Source organism: Nothoprocta perdicaria, unplaced genomic scaffold, assembly GCF_003342845.1.
Source record: "Nothoprocta perdicaria isolate Ctin4 unplaced genomic scaffold, notPer1 scaffold_50, whole genome shotgun sequence".
In the NCBI taxonomy this organism is placed as follows: Eukaryota; Metazoa; Chordata; class Aves; order Tinamiformes; family Tinamidae; genus Nothoprocta; species Nothoprocta perdicaria.
In genome coordinates, this window is record NW_020455755.1 from 1,674,674 (window position 1) to 1,694,134 (window position 19,461).

The window sequence follows — 19,461 nt, forward strand, 5'->3', positions numbered from 1 at the left end:
TGCAGCCTCTTCTGCAGCTGATGGAGCAGAGCAGCGACCCCAGGGGAACCCGGCTTCCCACTCCAGCACCGGCTGCAGTGCTCTGCTGTGTTAAACAAAATACAGAAAGAGTAGGAAATGATACCCGTGATAAACAAGCAAACAAACCAACCTGTAGGTATTTATGCAAAAAATTATATATATATATATATATATTTGAATGCCTTTTGGTAGCTTAGTTAGCTTAGGGTGGCATTTTTCCAACGAGCAATCCTTGGTTTACTGCAGATAAAGAATCCAGCTCCTTTCCCCCTGCCTCTCCCTCCCTCTTTTTTTCCCCCTTTTTATTTAAATCAGAAAGCAAAGGAAGAAAGCAGTTTTGTTCGACAGACTGGAGCGATCTGAACCMCCAGAGCTCAGGTGTCGCCCGTGTCAGCTTTTCCCCGGCCGATCCTGTTTCGTCCCGCTCCTGCGCGTTTAYGTTCGCAAGGTGGCTGAGCGGGAGGCCAGAGGCGAGAGCAGCGTCGCAGCCCGCTGCCGCCCGTGCGCAGCAAGGGCAGGACGCGCAGCCCGAGCCGCTGCCCACGCGGGACAGCCGAGGGCACCGGCGCCWGGGAGCAAGAGCAGAAGCAGCTACGTGAAACACGCAGCGAGGGGTAGTCACAGCTGGGCTCTATCCCTTAGTTTCCTTTAACAAATTCTTKGTATATTTTGTTTGAGCTCTAGCCTTCTTGACACTTAACTCATCTTTTCTGCTATTAAACTGTATGAAAGGGTAGGCAACTTCACAGCTAGATATTTTTTATCCAATTTAAAACAAAATTGGCTAAACAACTACCCAAGCTTTTTATTCCTAAGGATTTTGCACRAAGTATCAATATTTTTTCTGGTCCTTTTTAACTCCTACCACATTACACGGCCTTGGGGCCCCGTCCCCGTCCCCCGCAGCCCGCGCGGGCAGCGGCGCCGGGGCCGCTCGGCGCAGGGCTCCGTCCCACCGCTCTGTAATCACAATGCTGTTCCTTGCATTGTCTCCCTGCTCCAAACATCGTCCTCCCCATTTATTTGTAAAGCTTTCTGAATTTGCCACCGGTGGTGTTGGATCCTGTTTCTGGCTCTGAAGCAGCAGTTTTCCTTTGTTGTTACCCAGTCCTTAGCGTGAGCTCCTCAGTTTTCCTGCAGCTCCTCATTGGGAGGCCAAAGTTTATTTATAACACATATAAATATTTTTTTTCATCAAAATGCTGCATTAAGTGAGGGGACAATTTTTAATCTGGAAATCATCTCAGCCATTGTGCACTAAACGTAAACAGGATTCAGAAGGACACAGTCCCTTCTGTATCATCTCTCGCAAGCTTTAAGCAGGTGAGTTAAATAATCCACCACCCCTCCAATTTATTTCTTGCCAATGTAGTTCACTGCTTGCACCTCATTTTGATCAAAAAACCTCAGAGGGATTGCAGAAAGATAATACAAATTGCAAGATATTCTCAGGAAAAAAAAAAGCTATAGGCAAGTCAGAAGATATGGATTTGCACACAATATCTGTAAGAAAATCTACTTTAGATGGCTCTTGCTGTGGCAACATGCTGGCAAACAAAAAGTAAAGTATTTCAGGGAAAAAAGTATCTTATTTTTTGCAATCAACTCRATCTGCACATATTAGAGCCTGCCTGAGTTAAATGCCACTGCTTTGAGCAGAGGCTGGAGTAGGTGATGACGTTTCTCCCAACCTGAATTATTTTATGATAGAATAATTCTACACATTAAGTTACTATTTCATTTCTATTAAGTCTATACCACACATTGCTGTCCGTGGGAAGGCTGCTGGTACCTTACTCAAGGCGAAAGGCTCGGGGGTGCTGAAGGGAAATGCAATTTTCACAAGAAAAAGCGGAATCTGCCTTGGTGGCCCCGGGAGCTCCCCTGGGCTTCGGCCTTTCTGCAAGGGAGGAAAGCAGATATTTCAGCACRTCGCACACAATTCAACAGCTAACCAAAAAAAAAGGCCTCAAGTCGTAATGCTCAGATGTATTATTTTTAGAAACTGGAGTGCACAGGTGTCACAGCTGAACTCTATAAACTGTTTCACTTGTACTTTGCACCCCATAAAAAAATRCCACYGAAAAAAGTAATTTCAACAGCACCRAGATAAATGCTATTGCTCAACCTAGTGCCAGGATTCCGGCATTTTCAGGGGTCAGGCAAATCCCGGCAGGGGCTGCGGAGCACCTGGCTGTGGGTTTTTAACGGGGGATGAAGGACATGAGCCCCCCCCACAAGCAGTGGGGACTCGAAGATACCAATAGCTGGATCGTGTCAYAACCTCTAAAATTTAAGAACTACATCAGAACCCGACCGTTTTCGGGCACTGCTGCTCCACGTTACGCACGGCGCTGCTAACAGCGGAAAAGAGGCACTCGGTTCCTCTAAACCATCTGAACCCCCTCACTGACCACAACAGCTGGCAGGCAACTAAGCAATAACTTGGATGAAAGGCYACATAATATTAATTAGAAAGAGAGAAAATAAGCAGCAAGGTATATATCTCAATGCATTGAAAGGAAGCACTTAAGCGTTACAGATTGGTCTGCAGGGACCCTAAGGGAAAGCRGCAGCTGGATTTAACACCGTGTTCCTCCCCGCTCCTGTCTCCAGCAGGACCCTATGGAGGGGCAGCTCCGAGGGGCTCCCGGGAGTCCCCTCCACCCCGGACCTCCCGAACAGGGATCTAGCCCCTTTTCCACACAGGGATCTAGCCCCTTTTCCACCCAGATCCACCCTTTCGCAGGGATCTTTTCCACCCCCTCCCACTTCCTATTCATACACAAACCCTAGTGATGTTGCTAACCAGCACACCTCTCACTCTTGGTCATTTACTTATTTTTAGCCCGAGGGTCTGTGCATTCTTTTGTTACCTGGGCACTTCTCACCAGGGTGAATATTAGGCCATTTATCTTAGTTTTATCAAAGATACCTGTTTCCTCAGCAWCAACACAACCACCCCAGATGTAGATGCAACTGCTGCCAATGACTGCATTAAAGGAAAATCATTAACTGAAGCTTAACATTATTATTATAGTCATTATTAACTGTGCCCGTAGAACAAGAACTGTATGAGAACGCAGCCCGATCCCCTGGGTATGCCCTGACCTGTTGACTTCCAGCGCCTGCTGGTTCAGCCTGCACAGACAGAAGATCTCAATTACAAAACGCAGGGAAACTGCTAATAAGGTCTTTGAGATGAGCAGCATTTAATCTCCCCTAAACCTCACGAACCTTCAGGGAGTTTGCATGGATAAAAAGAAGTAAAAAGACGGGATCTTATCCATTTTGGTTTCTTATTTTGTCAGCAATAAGATTTAAAGGCAACTACCAGCGGGTGCAGAGTTTCTGGATTCTCTAAGTATGTTAAAAATATGGATCTACATTGATCTATAAATGCTCTGAACGTTATCTCCAGTTTGTGGCTGCTTTTGCTAAATAGCCCTTAACAAACATTGCTTTTCATTTTCAGGAACAGGAAATCTTTTACACATGAACAAGAAAGTTGGAGGCTTGTCCCAAACAAAAGGAATAATCTTCCAAGGTTCTGTTAGGTTTTTATTTTCCTGAAATGATAAATCAGCAAGCACGGAAGGCTGCGTTTTACCACCTTCTTGCTTGTATTTACTGAACCTAAGGGAGGGGGAAAAAAAGAGTAACAAAACCTGAAATTAATAGAGACACGGCAGCCTTCTGCCTTCCCTGCACCTCCACACCCGATGCCAACAACGAACACAGATCAAAGCGCCTCTGCTTTGGGCTTTTAGGAGCCTTGCGGTGGCAGGGCCCGTACACGCTGCACCCTGGAAGCTTCATTGTTTTATTTTCAATACCCGAGAGCCTCAGGAGGGGAAATTCAAGATGCAGCAATTGTACCACGTTCTCTGATTTAAATTAAATTTCCAGTCCTGAGAAGGAACAAGAGACTCGAGCGTCTCTAACCGGATTCCTGCAATGAGGCCCAAACGCTGTGCGGCGGCCCTAGCAGCAGCTCCYGGTGACACCGGYGACACCAGTGACACTGASSCACGCGAATCCCTGGCTGCATCTCCCCCATTAGCATCTTCAAGGGCCATAAAACACGAACAATAGTTCATTTCCAGCTAACCATCACCACCCTCCTTTTGGAGGCATSCAGAAAACAAACAATGCCAGGTGATAATGTGACAGCTTACTGGGGACTTTGGTCCAGCTGCCAGAACAACCAGATTTACTTCCTTTTTTGGGGGGGAAAAAGGCGATTACAGTTCTTGTAATTCTCATAGTCAATCACAGCTCAGAGGAAATGTCTCACTGCGATGTACAATCAAGAAAATACGTGAGCAAGAGCTCAGAGAAGCAGAAGCGGCAGCAGGAACACACTGGGATGCCAAGCCCAAGCACCAGGTCCCTGARGATCCTCCTTTCAAAGCTGCTGCTTGCAGGAGCGAAACCTTCACGCACATTAAGGCAGCGTCTGGCTCGCTCTGGAGACCGGCCGCTCTGAGCGTGAACGTCACCAACGCCGTTCGCAACGGCACCGGGCACAAATCAACCAACACAGCACAAACCGGCCTCTCGCAAGGAGGCAGTTTCAGAGAAAAAAGGCTCTGGAACAAGCCTTTGCATACACTTCCCAACTGCAATTTTTCTGCAAATTCTCATCCCCAAGCAAAAGCAAGTTGAATTTTGGCCTCTTATTCCCGTACCTCTGTCTCAGTTGTTACCCCTCTAGCGACTAACCAAAGATAAATATTTTTGCCTTTGACTTTCTACCAAAGCAACCTGCTGAAACAGTGCTGGCTGAGTAAACGGCAAACATATTTCTTAAGATTTGGTAAATAATAAAATAAATCACCCTCTGTATTTATGACATCACAATAGAGGAAACAATTACAATACCTGCAATGAGATGTACGTTTAACATCTAGATGGACCGGATGTCCTCCTCCATTCCGACCCAAATTACTCTTTGGTTTTAGAGAGTGAACAGGGTACAAAACAGAATGAGAGGAAGCTCTGACCTCTTGTACCACCACCGTGACTCTCTTCCTTTAGGCAGGGGAATGAACTTCCTCTGCTGGCCAACGCAGCAGCTTAATGCTCTGCAGCTTAATGCTCTGCGGAGCAAACCAGTAACTGGAGAAGAGCAAGTATCTACACCAAAGCAAAGGATGTGTTATTTCTTCACCTGTTATTATGAATATTATGAATTACATTTATCTTCAGCTGTATCCTTTCTTCCACTCCCTCATGCTTTTTGTAGGATTTGTATCTTGAAGGCTGTTTCCACCTGATGAAAACAGCTAAACCACTGGGTTTAAAATACCCAAGTTATCAACTATAACACAACAACAAAACAAATGCTTAAGCACAAAAATATTACATGCTATTTCCTTCATATTATACTCTGAGAATTTTAATTTCACAAACAATTCTTCCTGGCAAGGCAAAACCCTGCATTAACAAAATGCAGAATCTCTCTGAACAGATTCCAAGTGAGGTTTTACCTTTTTTTTTCCTTTTTGTGAGGGCAAGTTGTGTAGAACACGGGCCTGTGGTAGAAGGGGTTTGTGCTCACAGGCCTCCCGGCTCCCGCGAGGCCGCGGCCAAGGCTGCCATCCTGTGGCTGCGAGCATCCACTTAGAGCTCAGCCTTCAGTCCCCTACGAGGCTCTCCTCAAAACTTTACCTCAGACCTTCAAATAATACAAATCTCTGCACGATTTGATTTTATATCTACTATCTCTCTTTTACTTATATCTATTTAGTACCGAGACACTCCTCCAGCTCTTCCACGAGATGCCCTGGCCAAGCTGCAGAGAACTGGTGCACTTACTTTTCTTTTCAGGCTTTTGGATCTAAAATACATTCAAAGTTAGTGAAAACAAATTTTTAAGCAGAAAAACAGCTATTAAAAATTAGCTGACAAAAAGTGACACTTCATGTGCATCCACAGTATTTAATTTGTTTGAATAATATAGTTACAGATAAACAGGTTCACTCCATATACAATTACCAATTTTTTTATACAGCTCATATTCCAGTACATCAACACTATTTTATTTACAAGATATTTATGTACATAACATCTTTCTAAAGTCAGTGCATTGTCAATAAGTTTTATACAATAATTTACAAAGTGAATGTAGTTAATAGTTAACTTAATAAATTTACTACTAATTCATGAATTAATTTAATTAAAAAATTAATTACAACCAATATAACAAACACAGAAGATCAAATAACATTAGTAGATTGTGCTACCTGCTTAAATAAAACATTTTAAAGTAAATCATTTGAAAAATATTTCTCTTTTCATGGAGTTTGCGTAGGGAAGGAGAGAAATGGTACAGAAAATGCTTCTAACCTAGAAATTTACAGTTCATGTTTGCTTTTCTTCAGACTCAATGTTTAGACCACGAGAAAGATAAAAGAACATATTGGATAGGGAGCAACACTTCACAGATAAGACAATACTTATTTTGGAACCGCTCTGCTGTCTTCATTGAGGCCCAAGCTCCGATGAAGACAACGAGGCCTTCGCCCGCGTAAAGGCAGCAAGACCAGCTCAGACAACTTCCTAGACAGATAAATCCCAGATCTTTCTGGAAATTAATACACTTACCGGTAGGCTTGGCATTGCTCTAAAGCACAGTAAAAGGAAGCCAAACATTAACTTCAGAGATCAATATTGTAAGTCATAGATTTTGTTAGTGAAGATATAAATTCTAAAGAATTTGGAAGATGTCTTGATAAAATTAGTAAGCTTCTAAGACTCAGCTGAAGAACAAAACGTTGAAAGAGCAAATGATTTATCTTGATTCAGATATGCCAAAAATTTAACACTGAAATTTAAAGAAATGCCTACTCAAAAATAAACATTTTTTTTCCTCAGTTTCTGCAGAGACTCAGTCGTGCTTCTCCTTCATACAATTAACCTGCTAGCTTAAAAGAGCATTTTGCAAGGACATGGAAAACAATTCTGTTTTGATTGCAAGTATATGCATAACCTCTTGCAAGAAAGATCTTGAAAAASGCAAACCAAATTTGAAGAAAAAAGCCCTATTAAATTATGAAATCAATTTAAAAAAATCCATGAATGCTACGATAGCTACCTGACGGCCACAGCTTCTTATCTGTTTGAAATACACAGTGGATAATTCACAGCCATTCACTCCAGAGCCCTTACAACAACAAAAACAAACTACGTTTTTCAATTTAATTATATGAATTTTTAAAAGTGCAAATTTAAAAGCAACACCAGTCACGAAACATAAGCTCAAGCATCTTTCCTTCCAAAAGCTGGGAACCCTTTGTGCAATGTGCACATTTTAAGACACCATRCGTACAGCCACAGCTACTCTCTTCAACCTGAAGTTTCTCTGTTGAGGCATCTCAAACGTCCAAGATAACACTCTTCAGGCCGAAAAGCTATTCCTGAAATATGTTGATTTGCACAGCCACCGTGTGGAGAAAATGCAATTATAATAAAACCATTCAAGTGCAGAAATTAATCTCCTCTCAAATTATGATTTGGTTGTGCTCCCAACATACAGAGAAAAAAGCAACTGACACACATKAGTGATGGCAAAACTGGAAACACTTCCAATTCTTGATGTTCAGTCTTTAGATYTGTGCACTTTTCATACTCTTGCTTTCCTTGTTTTGCCAATAAAATGCAATAAAACCGCAGGAAAAAGGAGGTAGCAATATCATGTTGCCCAAAGACAACACTACAATTTTTTTCCCCATTATCTTAGATTTAAGGACAGCCTTAGGATTTTGTTAGATTAATTGGTAAACTCTACACTACTCCATTTAGCTCTTATTTGGACTATTTAATTTAGCTCTTATTTGGTCCTCGTCGGCTTTTCTCAAACCATTTTATTTAAAGGCCAATGGCAGTTTCAGCCTGATGTCTAACATCAGAAATGTTTCGAGCATGTAGTGAGATAACAGAACAAAACAACACTATCTTTATATTAACTGCTATTTAATTAGGGTTGTCTTTTTGTGCTTTCATATCCCAGGTACAACAACTACACTTGGCTCCTCTCTCCCAGTGCCCGTCGCCCAACGCGCGTTTCAGCGCGTTACCCCTGCACCCTCTCCCAACAGTCACCTGCTCACTGCAGAACACAGTACTTCTTGTAATCGGACTCAAAATCCTCATCCATGCTGCTTGTGTCTGCCATCTTTTTGCCATCTATCTTTGGCAGAAATTGTGCATAGTCTACCCCCTGCTGCTCGTAGAAAAGAATGTAGGCAGAGTCGGTGTCGATCTCATCGGGATGCAGCTCCTGCAAGACAGAAGTGACTCCTGAAACAGCAGAGCAAGTGCCACTGACCTTCAACATGTGAAGAGCCCAGGAGCAGCCTTTCCTCCACGGCCATGAGCAGCTCATTTCCTCAGTTTCCCTCATCTGAGTTATCAGGCCTCGTTATTTACTCGGAAAACATAACAAAATTATAGTGGCAAATGCAGTTAGTTAGAAATACTCAAACTTAATTATTTAGTAATTGCATACAAAACAGYTGGCAAATGAAAAAGTCTTGGACTTGCATTTTTAGAGCTTTTCCACCTTTGTACAAAATCAGCATCTTTCCTTACCCATATTAGCAGCTGATGAACACAYAGTAACAAGAAAAGGAGGCCACAATTCTAAACTTCATCTCAGACAGATGAGATATCCATAGTATTAACGAATTATTCTCAAAAAACATGTATTTCTTTGATTCTAGGCACCCAAGAAAACAAAAGTATTTCTTACAAAAATAAAACATTTACCTTACAGCTACTGTCGTTGTAGCAGTACCACTTGTTGTTTGGGTTTTTGGCATAAGTAACATAATGACCCCCTCCCATAATTCCTGAATGGCACTGAAGAAAACAAAAAAAAGAAGAAAATTTTGGATAAAGCAGACAGAATTCACAGAATAACATAACAAATTCATGTTCTTTCTGTGAGTAACAATGGCTCGTGACATTCTATGCTTGCCAAAGATGCCTAAAGGTTACAGACACTCTTAAAACCACTTCTTCTCTCTGAAGCAGCAGTGCAGCACACCCGGTATGACAAAAGCACTGTGTGTGCTGGCCCCAGCAGCTCAGCTTAGCTGCTCCAAGGCCAGGCCTCCGCTCGCATCTCTCTAAGGCTTTCATCATTTTTCTTTACTACCAGATTCTAATTTTGTTGTTGTTTTCCTTTTTCCCCATCTCAAAAAATCCTAAAAATAATTCAAATGTTGGTGCACAGAAGGGTCGTGCCTGATCAAAGCAAGAGAGAACTTCAGACAACCTGAAAGTACCTTCTAATTCTGACTGTTGTGCTTCACAGCCTGTAACATCTGAAGTCGACTAAGCTTACATCTTCAAGCAGAAAAAAAAAAAAACATTATGCAAAGACAGGCTTTTCAGTCATATTCAGTTTTAGGGCAACTTTAACAACAACTCACCTTTGCTCTCCTTGACTAGAAATCTTGCTTTTTGTAACGAAAACAGTAAACATTTAGTCAAAATAATGCCATTGCGAAGGGTTTAAAACGTCAACTTACCGAAATTGCATATAGATTGTAAATAGGGTTAACACAAACTTCTTCTCTTTGGTCATCTGCAATATCTTCCTCGCTGTGGCTATCAATTTGACCATTGATACTTCCATTGCTATATGCATTCTGCTCACAAATGTATCCGTTGGCTAAAGTTATCTCAGTGTCCTGAGCAGTGTAGAGTTCACTCTGGCTACCACCCAAAATCTGCCCTCTAGTAAGAGCATCTCCCTGGTCAGAAGTGGGTTTCTGTTCCTGGTCAGTACCATTCTCTTTACTCGCATCCAAATTCTCTTTGCTATTTGACAGTTTGTTTTTCCCTAGCTGTGGTAGCCGCAGGCGCCCTTTACCTCTTCCTAAAGTCCTTGGGCTGCTATTTGGGCTACTGTTTTTACTTGAAGGACAGCTGGTTCCACTCTTCCTTCCCAAAGATGGAGATGCTAGAACAGAAGACATATATGAACTTGAAAGATAAATAAATACCTAGTCTAGATTTTTAATAAAAGATTTCTTCCAATAACGAAACACTAAGAATGCTCCAATGTTCCATTGGAACTTGAAAATAATACATCAAAATAGCCCTGTCTGTGTGTGCACGCACACATTTATAATGTGTAATTGAACTTTTCTTATGCAGAATCATGTTCCTCATTCTTAATCTGGTCCATTTATGTGAACAGACAATGCCAGTACCAATAATATCACTAAGTAACTACATTTCTTCATGACAATGCTTCATTAAACTTCCCATGGCAAATAGTGGGGGAAATTTCACGCTTCAGCCAGCACAATACTAAGAATATTTTCTCTCCCCCAAATACCAGCCCTTACCCAAATGTGCTATTTTCTCTAGTTATACTTACCTTTGATATTATTCAAGACATTAGTAGTGTTAAGGGAAGATGGACTCCTGTTCAGCACATCCCCTTCGCTTGCTGTGCAAGTGATCTGCAGATCTGTTTTTCTAGACTCCCCCTGGAGAGGCCGTGCATCAGGAAGGTCGTCGACATGGGGAGTTGGCTGTTTCCTTTGAAAATGACTTGGATCCCTTTGCACCAAAAAGGCACTTGGGTCAAAATTTTCTCGGGGAAACTTAACAATTTTCTGAGATTTTATCCAGCGGCCATTTACAAACTGAAATCTTTTCAGGTGGATGATCTAAGGAGAAACATGTTAGAGTCAAAGGAGAACTATTAAACCACAACGATCTTATTTCACTGTTAAAAGGCATTTTGGTTCTGGAAATATATGGGTTGTATCATATATTGATAAGAAATATTAACATCGTATCTGAGTCTTATCGGGTGCAAGCTGATAAAACATAGAAACTAGTATTTTCAGAGGAAGGTGACAGAAAAATAGTTGCTTCATTTCAGACACCAGTGCTATGTAGTACCTACCGGATTCAAAGGCAGCAAACACAGGTGTTGCATAACCAGATCAAAGATTAAGACTGTTACCAAGGCAGTCTACCAAAGTGTGAATTCTATGCTAGAGAAAAGCAAAGTGAATGCAAAATACAGCAAACGGCTGCAACAGCACCTGAAAAGGTGCCCAAGGATTTGTGGTTTGCTTTGAGGTATCTGCCTGCATTACAGAAACATGATGCAAACAATGTTGGTAGCCTTGTTGAGACAGTGCACAGAATTAAATACAGACCTTACTTAGCAAGCAAAACGAAAACATATGTAGGAATTTAAAATTTGTGACTCCTGTACTTTTGTTTCACACTTTGTAGAGGAAAAGCATATGAGATCATACCAAAATAGGGGGAAGCCTCCAAAGATCCAGTTTCTTGGTGGCCAAACAATGCGTCTTGCATTTGGAACAGTAGTACATCTCGTCCTCGCCCAGCTCCTCCTCGCTGGTGAAGGCTCTCAGGCAGCTGTCCAGATTGATGGGCTCTGCTTGAGCTCGTCGGCTTTGTTCAACGCTTTCATGTTCCTCTACAATCTAAAAAGGTGAGATTAAACTGACTCCGACTGGGAACATACACAAAGCGCTCAAAGATGGCTGTATATAAAGTAACATAGAAGAAATACATCACATAGCTATTTAGGATTAAAGATCCAAAAATAGCTGCTCAAATTGAGCAGCTCTTTTATTTCAACTTTGAAAATGCAGACATGCAGATAATGTGTTGTCCTTGGTTTAGTTTATGGACTGAACTCACAAATTGCAATAGTTCTTCTAGATTAACTCAGTATGTGCTTGCCATAAACAAATAAAACAAGAATTAATAAAAGGATGGTATCTTCCAAACTTGGTCTTGGTAAAGTGGGATGTGTTTCACAGCTATTAACATTCAAACAAGCACTGCAGGCTTAAGGCTGTAATTTTACCCGCTCCTGTGATGTCTGGTAGCGTAGGTGGAGTGCGGTTGGATCCCAGTCTACAGCAATATAAGCATTCCCAACACAAGCTCTATCTTCTGTGCACTCAATTTTACAACCACGACAAAATCTAAAAGAAAAGTTACGTGTGATGAACTGTGCAAGCACTCAGATCTACATTAATAAATGACTACAGTTCTTTGCCTCCACAGGTACTCTGCAATATGGTAACTCGTGTACATCATATATCTAGCTGTAGCAGACAGCAGACACCTTTTTGGAATGAGCCTGTGGTCTGAATACCTCCCAGCAACAGTCTGGGATTTTCATTAGCATATCCCTTGTTTAGAGAAACTTCCAAGAGTGTTCCCAGGGTAAATATTTATGGTACATTTTAGTTTTCGCTTTTCAAATAGCAAAGAAACTGCTGATGGTAAATAATTTAAATACAGACTAGTCTGCTAAAACCCTCATAAATCATCTAAATACACACAAACACATCCCTGTATACTTACACATTTGAACGGGGAAGATCGAAAGGGATTAAGAGGCTTTTGATAATCTAAGCCCTAATTTAAAGTTCTGCATCAGCTGAGTTTTCAGCTCTCCAGGTCATTAAAGCAATGCTGCAGTGCAAGTCTGCCATGTGGGGGTGCTAGTGAAATTAGATTCCAGACTCTCATTGTTTGAGATTACCTCTGGAGTCTGAAATGTATCAAAATCCATTATCATAAACTACCTTTCTGCTGAAGTGACTCCTGTGCTTAAAATAAAAAGGACAATTTACCTGTACCATGGACACCAAGCGCAGGAGTTTCCATCCTTCTGAACTACCCTCAGGGTGAACGGATACTGATACCCCATGCTGTCATCACTGAAACGGAAGAGAACACAACATGAACCACGAGCACCGATTCACACTTCCRCTTACTTCTGACCACACTTCACCACCCTTCCCATTACTCCTCCCAAATAATAAACAATAATAAAACAAGATTAACACAAATCACACAAATCAATTAAGCAATAGCCACACTATCACGGCGCCATAGCAGTACATCCAACTAGAAAATGGTCACTCAAATTGCTTTATGTGGTGAAATAAATTAAGGCATTAAATCATTACATTACCAAATAACTCTTGTATCTTTAGAGCTAACACAGCAAGAAAAGAGAGGAGAGCTTGTGATAAAACTTCTCAGTGTCACAATGAGAAAAATCTGCTAAAGGGCAGCTCTCAGATACAAACCGACACGTCCCCAAATAAAGGTGAAGCTCTCAGACTATTTAATTAAATCATTAAGAATCTGTCATTTAAGCCCACACTGTATTAACTTGGATTGGGTCTGACAATGACAGAGCAAGAACATCTGAAGTGTTTCCAATGGGGATTTACATACTGTTCAGTACTAAGCCCTAGCAAACACAACTGCGAGCAGCTATGCAGATAGAACCAGTCAGACTTAGCATTAAAATCATCAGCTGCAAAGCAGAATTCCATGGAAGAAACGCACCTCCTCGTGCTCCAAAATGCAAACATTTTAAACAGTTTTATAAGGGAATCAAATATACAGAAGACATTTTCTTAAATGGAGTCTCATTTATAAAGCTATCTGAAAACATGCTATTTTCACAAAGCTACTACACTCCCTCTCATTGTCATTATTAAATCACAAGACAGTAAAAGCAGATATAATTGTTCCTAAAACTGTTGACATTTACATCTTTAGTATACATTAAAAAATAGACATTCGTTCCATGGAGGTATTTTTAGGACACAAAATGGATAAAGATGAAGAACTATCATTTTTAACATCTTCTAAAGGAATCCAAGCCACTTGTGAGAGGGTGATTCACGTGCAAGGCTGGCATGCAGACTCACCAGTCCTGGGCATGATTACTGGCCTCCTGAGGAGGCAGAGGGCTCGCGAGCCGGGAAACCTGGATCCACACTGCATCGTACAGGTCTTTTTTCCGTGTATGAACAGTACAAGGAACAATGAGCGGCATCCCAAAGAGGCTGGGACGGTTCTTCTGAGACGAAAGGAAGTACAGCTCCGTCCGCATCTGCAAAAGGAGAGAGCGACTCATAGGTAACTATGCATTAAGTCTCGTGTAAGTATGCATTAACATTACCATGCACATTACAATGCTGACCTTGTTTCTCATTTCAGTCTTTGGTAATTAAAGACACTTTAATTCAATTAAAAGCATTCAATTTCAATGGTTTTTTTTTCCAATATTAAAAAGCCTGAATTTTGATCACTGACTTCAAACTGGTTGAAAATATAATTGTATTTTATGATATTGGGCCATTAGACCACATCAGCACTCAATATAAAYATGTGGTTCAACCACGTACATATTTTATTTCAAACGATGCATWTATTTTTACTTTGACCATCCCATGGTAACTTTACAATGTAGAAAGATGCTAATATCTGTCCCCAAATGACTTCTACACTAGGGACGTTTATGAAAGTACTATATATCTCCACTCTCTTCACCTATTAAAAATAGTAAGAAACAAAAGGGGAAAAGAAAGGGAAAAGGGAAAGAACAAATGTCACATTGCTTCTCTATTTTTTGTCCTGCTCAGATACTCCCAGAACATTTTATCAGGGAATCAATGAACACTGAAGTATGCATCTCAGCATCAAAGAACTGGGAAGCGTGCCAAGAGTGAGGAAAGAAATATATTCCAACATTAGACATTGCAAATTAAATCCATGAAGGAGAACGGTGCGCATGCCTAACAGAGATATGTGTATTCACATTTCCTCTTATTAGAGCTACAGATTAATCATATGAACCGCAAAAGAAAACAGTGCTGACTTTGAGAAAATACCCACAATTTATAGCAAACAAGATCTACTCACCATTTTTCTGTGAACTGCAATTATATACCCTGTACACGGACTATCAGAAAGCAAGGGCACGTGACCGTTGAGGGTCCAGTTGGCAAGGTTATTACGCTCTGTTCCACATGGCACTACAGTATTTGGCATTCCATTTGGAATCAGGGTTGGCTTGGGAAGGTCCCCATTCATCATTATGTTGAGTGCTCCGTTAGCTGATGACCCAGTTGAGAGATCTGTAGATGGACAATTACTCTCAATAATTTAGAGCAACCAGAACCGATAACAACAAACAAGATCCTTCTGCCTTGCCTTCTGCCCAACGTATTTCATGAAATACCCTTTGCTCTCCTTCAGACCAATATCCCAYCTTCTACTACAAGCTCTGATTCTGCAAAGTTGTAACAGGAGATGACAGCTCTTTACAATGCATATATGGAACCGCAAGAAATGCAACAGAAACAAAAGCTTAACACTATGTTGAGCTTCTCTTTCATTATGTTCTGCCTTATAGCCAATTGGCATGTTTCTTGTTTCTTTATTACTTGCAAAATATTATCATTATAATAGATAAAAGTGTTCTTCAAACTCCTGCACTGGGCATGATACTAAACAGTATCACAGACCATCARTGCTACTGAGATGGCCCAGTTGGAGCCACCTGGATCAGAGCCGAGACCAATCTCGAATTCTCACTACTCCCAACCCACTAAGGAAGGTTTTTCTTCTGAATTTCTCCAGTGTCCAAGTTCTGTAAATTTTAAATGGATSTGAAAGTAAGTATGTTTTAATTTACCTGTCTGCAAAGGACTTGAGGCTGATGTAGGAGATCCTGGAACTGGTATTTCAAATGCACACAAAAATCCACTCACTGACAACCGGACYTTCTGGTTGTCTTGAGGAAAGTTCTTCAGGAAAAATGAGAAAGTTCATTAAACATGGATGTATTTTTAATTCTTTTACCTGTGACCCCAAATACATTTCTTTTTTTTTTTTTTTCTACAGTAATCTCATCTCTCCCATTCCATTCAATTTCTTACATGTATACACAAAAAAAGTACCCTCAAAAAAAAAAAAAAAATCCAAACAAAAACAACCACAATAAAAAAACCACATGACTTTGCAGATCTCTGCAGCAAGACCTGAGCAGGCTATTAATGGTGCTCTGAACAGTCTGAAAGTCCCCCATTTCTAACTACTGAAAGTAGTTTAAATCCTGCTCAATGGCAGCAAAATGAAGTATGTATATATACACATATATAAATTACACACACTCCACAAAACCTAAATAATTTCTTACGCTTCCAGACTCTTGTTAGTGTTTAAATTCATTACAGCACTCTAACTTGAAACGTATGATGTTGAGAAGRCTTTATCATTTTTTTCTACACCCATCATTAGTAATCAATTCAACTGAAGTTTTACAAGTCTCTGTCAATTTTCATTTTGGCTACAAGTGACTTGCACGTGGTCCAATTGCCTTCAATTTTAAACCTGTTTAAGGCAAGCCAAATTGAAGTTTTAAAGTGACATAAGAGTTTATAATTAGCTAAGCTGAATTTAATAATATGCTCAATGAATTTGTCTCAGGACTTCTGAAGGAAAAGCCTAATGATAAAAAGAAAGGTTCAATATGCTGATATACACTAACCATCAGAAATACCAAAACTGTATTAGCACCAATAATTCCCTTCTTCTTACCTTTATATTGGAGCTATGCACTTCTGCAAGTAGAATCTGCTCTGGTTTTAGCCCACAGAGTTCACTTAACTGTTTTTTCAGACCTGTATATTTTTCATCCATGTTCAATCTCAGGCCATATCGAACCGGAGTAGTACCATCTAATTTAATTACTTTAAAAGGGAAAAGAAATACTTTAGTCAGAAAATCAGGTAAAACATAACAACAACAACTTTTCTTCCATTTYTAAATCTGTTTTGTGACTTTTCCTTTAAAAATCTGTTGTGCATTTATGATTTTTGTTTCATAAAAGACAAATTTAAGCACTACTCACCTGTAATTTCTAGGTGCATGTAGCTATCCATTGGTAAAGGCAAGGATAAAAAATTAAAAGGGTCAAATCTAACACTTATATGTCCACAAGTTTTACATTTTACTTGTGACTTAAGCTGCCCATGAAATAAATCTACAACAATGGATCTGTTTCTTCTCAGATGGTTTTCCCAGGCCTAGGATAAAGTGCAGAAAAATAAAATCAAGTTAGAAACTGAAGACTATTTGCTAGAACTGCAGAAGGAGATTATGTTGGAGTAACTTCAAAGCTTCATCAGTCCACAGAACTGAAGTACGTTCCTGCAGAAGTTGTTTAATAGTTTATAATATATAGGTAATATTTAGTTTCAACATTAATRAAGAAATGCTTGTTCCATTAAAGTAATAGCCAAGGTATGAGATCATTTTAAAAGCTTCCGAAAAGACTATCAGGTATTCCAAAAAGTTTTCATATTCCACATTTAGAAGAGTCATTCAAAATGACTGGGAAGTACCATCTTTATACCTGCATATTATCTGTATAAATATATCTGTAATCAAATTTATTTTCAGTTCAAAGGTGAAATAGAGGCCTTTAATCACAGTTTCAAAAGACAGCACAACAATACTAATACAAGAGTGCCTTGTGCCTACAAGCAGGAAGRGAGGGAGGGAAAGCAGGAAGAAAGGGAGGGAGGAAGTSGGGGGGAAGAAAGGAAGAACACACRTCAACCCATACCTCTGCTGCTACTTCCCAGTCTGGTCGACCATCACTGTCTTTCAGTTCCACGTATGGCTTATCATGAACCCTGTTCAAATCCTCATGAAGGCCATCCAGAAGAAACGCCAGCAGCTCTTGTGAGTCTTGTTGTTGGAAACCATTAAATCTTGGAGCATATTTTGCTATTGTCCACTATAAAGAAAAAATAATAATACTATGTGACAAAGCTTGTAAAAATGATGAAAATTTGTAGAAAAAATGCACACTGGCAACCCCCATGATAAATGCAATTCCCAGAGTTAAAGGTACCTTGCTATGCTTTCACAACCAAAGACCATTTACAGGCTACTCATGATCTTCAGTCCCTAACAAGGGCTGCAAAAATCTACATCTCAAAAGCCCAACCTCCAATCCTTGTAATTCCTCAGATAAGCTGAATGATAATCACAAATAACCACCACCATGAATTATAAGTGACAACCTAAATATGTAGTCTCTGCTAGCAGCTATGTAATATAATTAACATCAGCRACGTGGCTGCCTCTAGGACAGGCTCGTAGGTTCCTTAGTTCAAAAAGATGCTCAAGTTTAATATGAATCCCTTTTATAATTACCAAACTCTTAAAATAAGAGCACTTATTTTAATAAGAGCAAAAACATTTTTATTAGAATTTCCATTTTTAAAAAACTGTAAGAAAAACATTTTAAGAAAAATTCAACTTTTATACATATGATTAAGGCAAATATGATAATTAATAGCACTGAGGAGGCTTTCCCAGAATTATTACAATACATCTAAACCAGAAAATAGAAGAGTGCTTTAAAAAGCTTTTGGTATTCAAAGATAAATAAATGAAACACACTACAAACTCACCCGCAGCTTTAATGGTGCTACATTCTTCTGAGTTCCACTCCACAATTCCTGAACCAAATCCCCATAGCATTTGGCCATGTGCCCTTTCATCCCTATTGGATTTGTCCTAGAATTCACAAAGTCATTAATATCACACTAAAATTCAAACAACATTCACACATGGGGAAAAATGAGGGTGCCCAAAGGCTCCTGGCTTGACTACTTTAATTCTTTCAGAAACAGAAGGACCGATATTGTGGCAAACCCAATCTGGTACCAGTTACATAGCTAAGGGTTGCTAATGCTAACCTAACAGAATTTATTCATGCTTCGACTTCTGAAGGCTGAAACTAGCTACAAAAGTCAAGCACAACTAAAATGCTAATGGGCTCAAATAGAAGATTACCTGTTAAGTTCATAAAGATGTCTTCCTGAGATGAAATATCGTGTTAGAGGTTGGGTATTACTGACACACTGGATACTGGAGTTCATGAAACATGTGTTACCCAGATTGCTTAATCCAGTAGCACCCTTTTCAGTAGGAACTGAGAGCAAGAAAATATAATTATGACAACTGTGCAGATGTGAAAAATGAAGACACAGTGGTATCTTAATAAAGCTAACTTCATGACCTTTCAATTGCAACTTACTCAATATAATCTGCTCCCAATTACAAGACTACAGTTTGCACAGAGGCAACAGAGGACAACTCTGTTCCAAATATCCACACCCTCAACTTTACTTAAGTCAGTGAAAATTGAGGTGAGCCAAATTTGTCAGATYTGATCTAACATGGCCATCTGTACAAGCCGTATGACCAATTTTCAGGTGAAAGGCTATGGTACTGCAAGTTCTGTTTTCATTTGGTAAAAGCTTAACTATTCCTCACCTAAAGAAAAGAAAAAAAAAAAAGAGACAAGGAGAAAAAAAGGAAAACAGCAAACACAAAAACTATAATTTGTTAAATTACATTTTTTACTGTTCTATTGCTATACCAGTGCAACCCTCACACTTTTCCAGCATTTAAGTTAATAACACAGAAAGAAGCAGCAAAGTAGTAACAGCATAAAGGACCTCTTTCAATGTTAAGAACGCTTACATTAAAAATAATTATTTCAACATAATATACCCTCTTAATTTTTCTTCTCAT

At 39.9% G+C, this 19,461-nt stretch overlaps 1 protein-coding gene across 4 annotated transcripts in view; it reads right to left on the reverse strand.

Moving 5' to 3' along the window:
* Positions 1 to 6,302: 6,302 nt before the first annotated feature.
* USP32 (ubiquitin specific peptidase 32) overlaps positions 6,303 to 19,461 on the reverse strand; it is a 58,487-nt gene continuing 45,328 nt past the window's right edge. For all 4 annotated transcript variants that reach the window (XM_026047738.1, XM_026047736.1, XM_026047735.1 and 1 more), the window contains 16 exons: positions 18,718 to 18,856; positions 18,333 to 18,438; positions 17,477 to 17,650; positions 16,760 to 16,934; positions 16,447 to 16,598; positions 15,542 to 15,653; positions 14,767 to 14,981; positions 13,770 to 13,954; positions 12,675 to 12,761; positions 11,897 to 12,017; positions 11,316 to 11,507; positions 10,418 to 10,712; positions 9,561 to 9,994; positions 8,794 to 8,886; positions 8,128 to 8,305; positions 6,303 to 7,442 (listed from right to left, as the gene is read on the reverse strand). In XM_026047738.1, the coding sequence (XP_025903523.1) occupies positions 8,132 to 8,305; positions 8,794 to 8,886; positions 9,561 to 9,994; positions 10,418 to 10,712; positions 11,316 to 11,507; positions 11,897 to 12,017; positions 12,675 to 12,761; positions 13,770 to 13,954; positions 14,767 to 14,981; positions 15,542 to 15,653; positions 16,447 to 16,598; positions 16,760 to 16,934; positions 17,477 to 17,650; positions 18,333 to 18,438; positions 18,718 to 18,856 (2,654 nt within the window). In that variant the 3' untranslated portion in view covers positions 6,303 to 7,442; positions 8,128 to 8,131. The remainder of the gene's footprint in view (positions 7,443 to 8,127; positions 8,306 to 8,793; positions 8,887 to 9,560; positions 9,995 to 10,417; positions 10,713 to 11,315; positions 11,508 to 11,896; positions 12,018 to 12,674; positions 12,762 to 13,769; positions 13,955 to 14,766; positions 14,982 to 15,541; positions 15,654 to 16,446; positions 16,599 to 16,759; positions 16,935 to 17,476; positions 17,651 to 18,332; positions 18,439 to 18,717; positions 18,857 to 19,461) is intronic.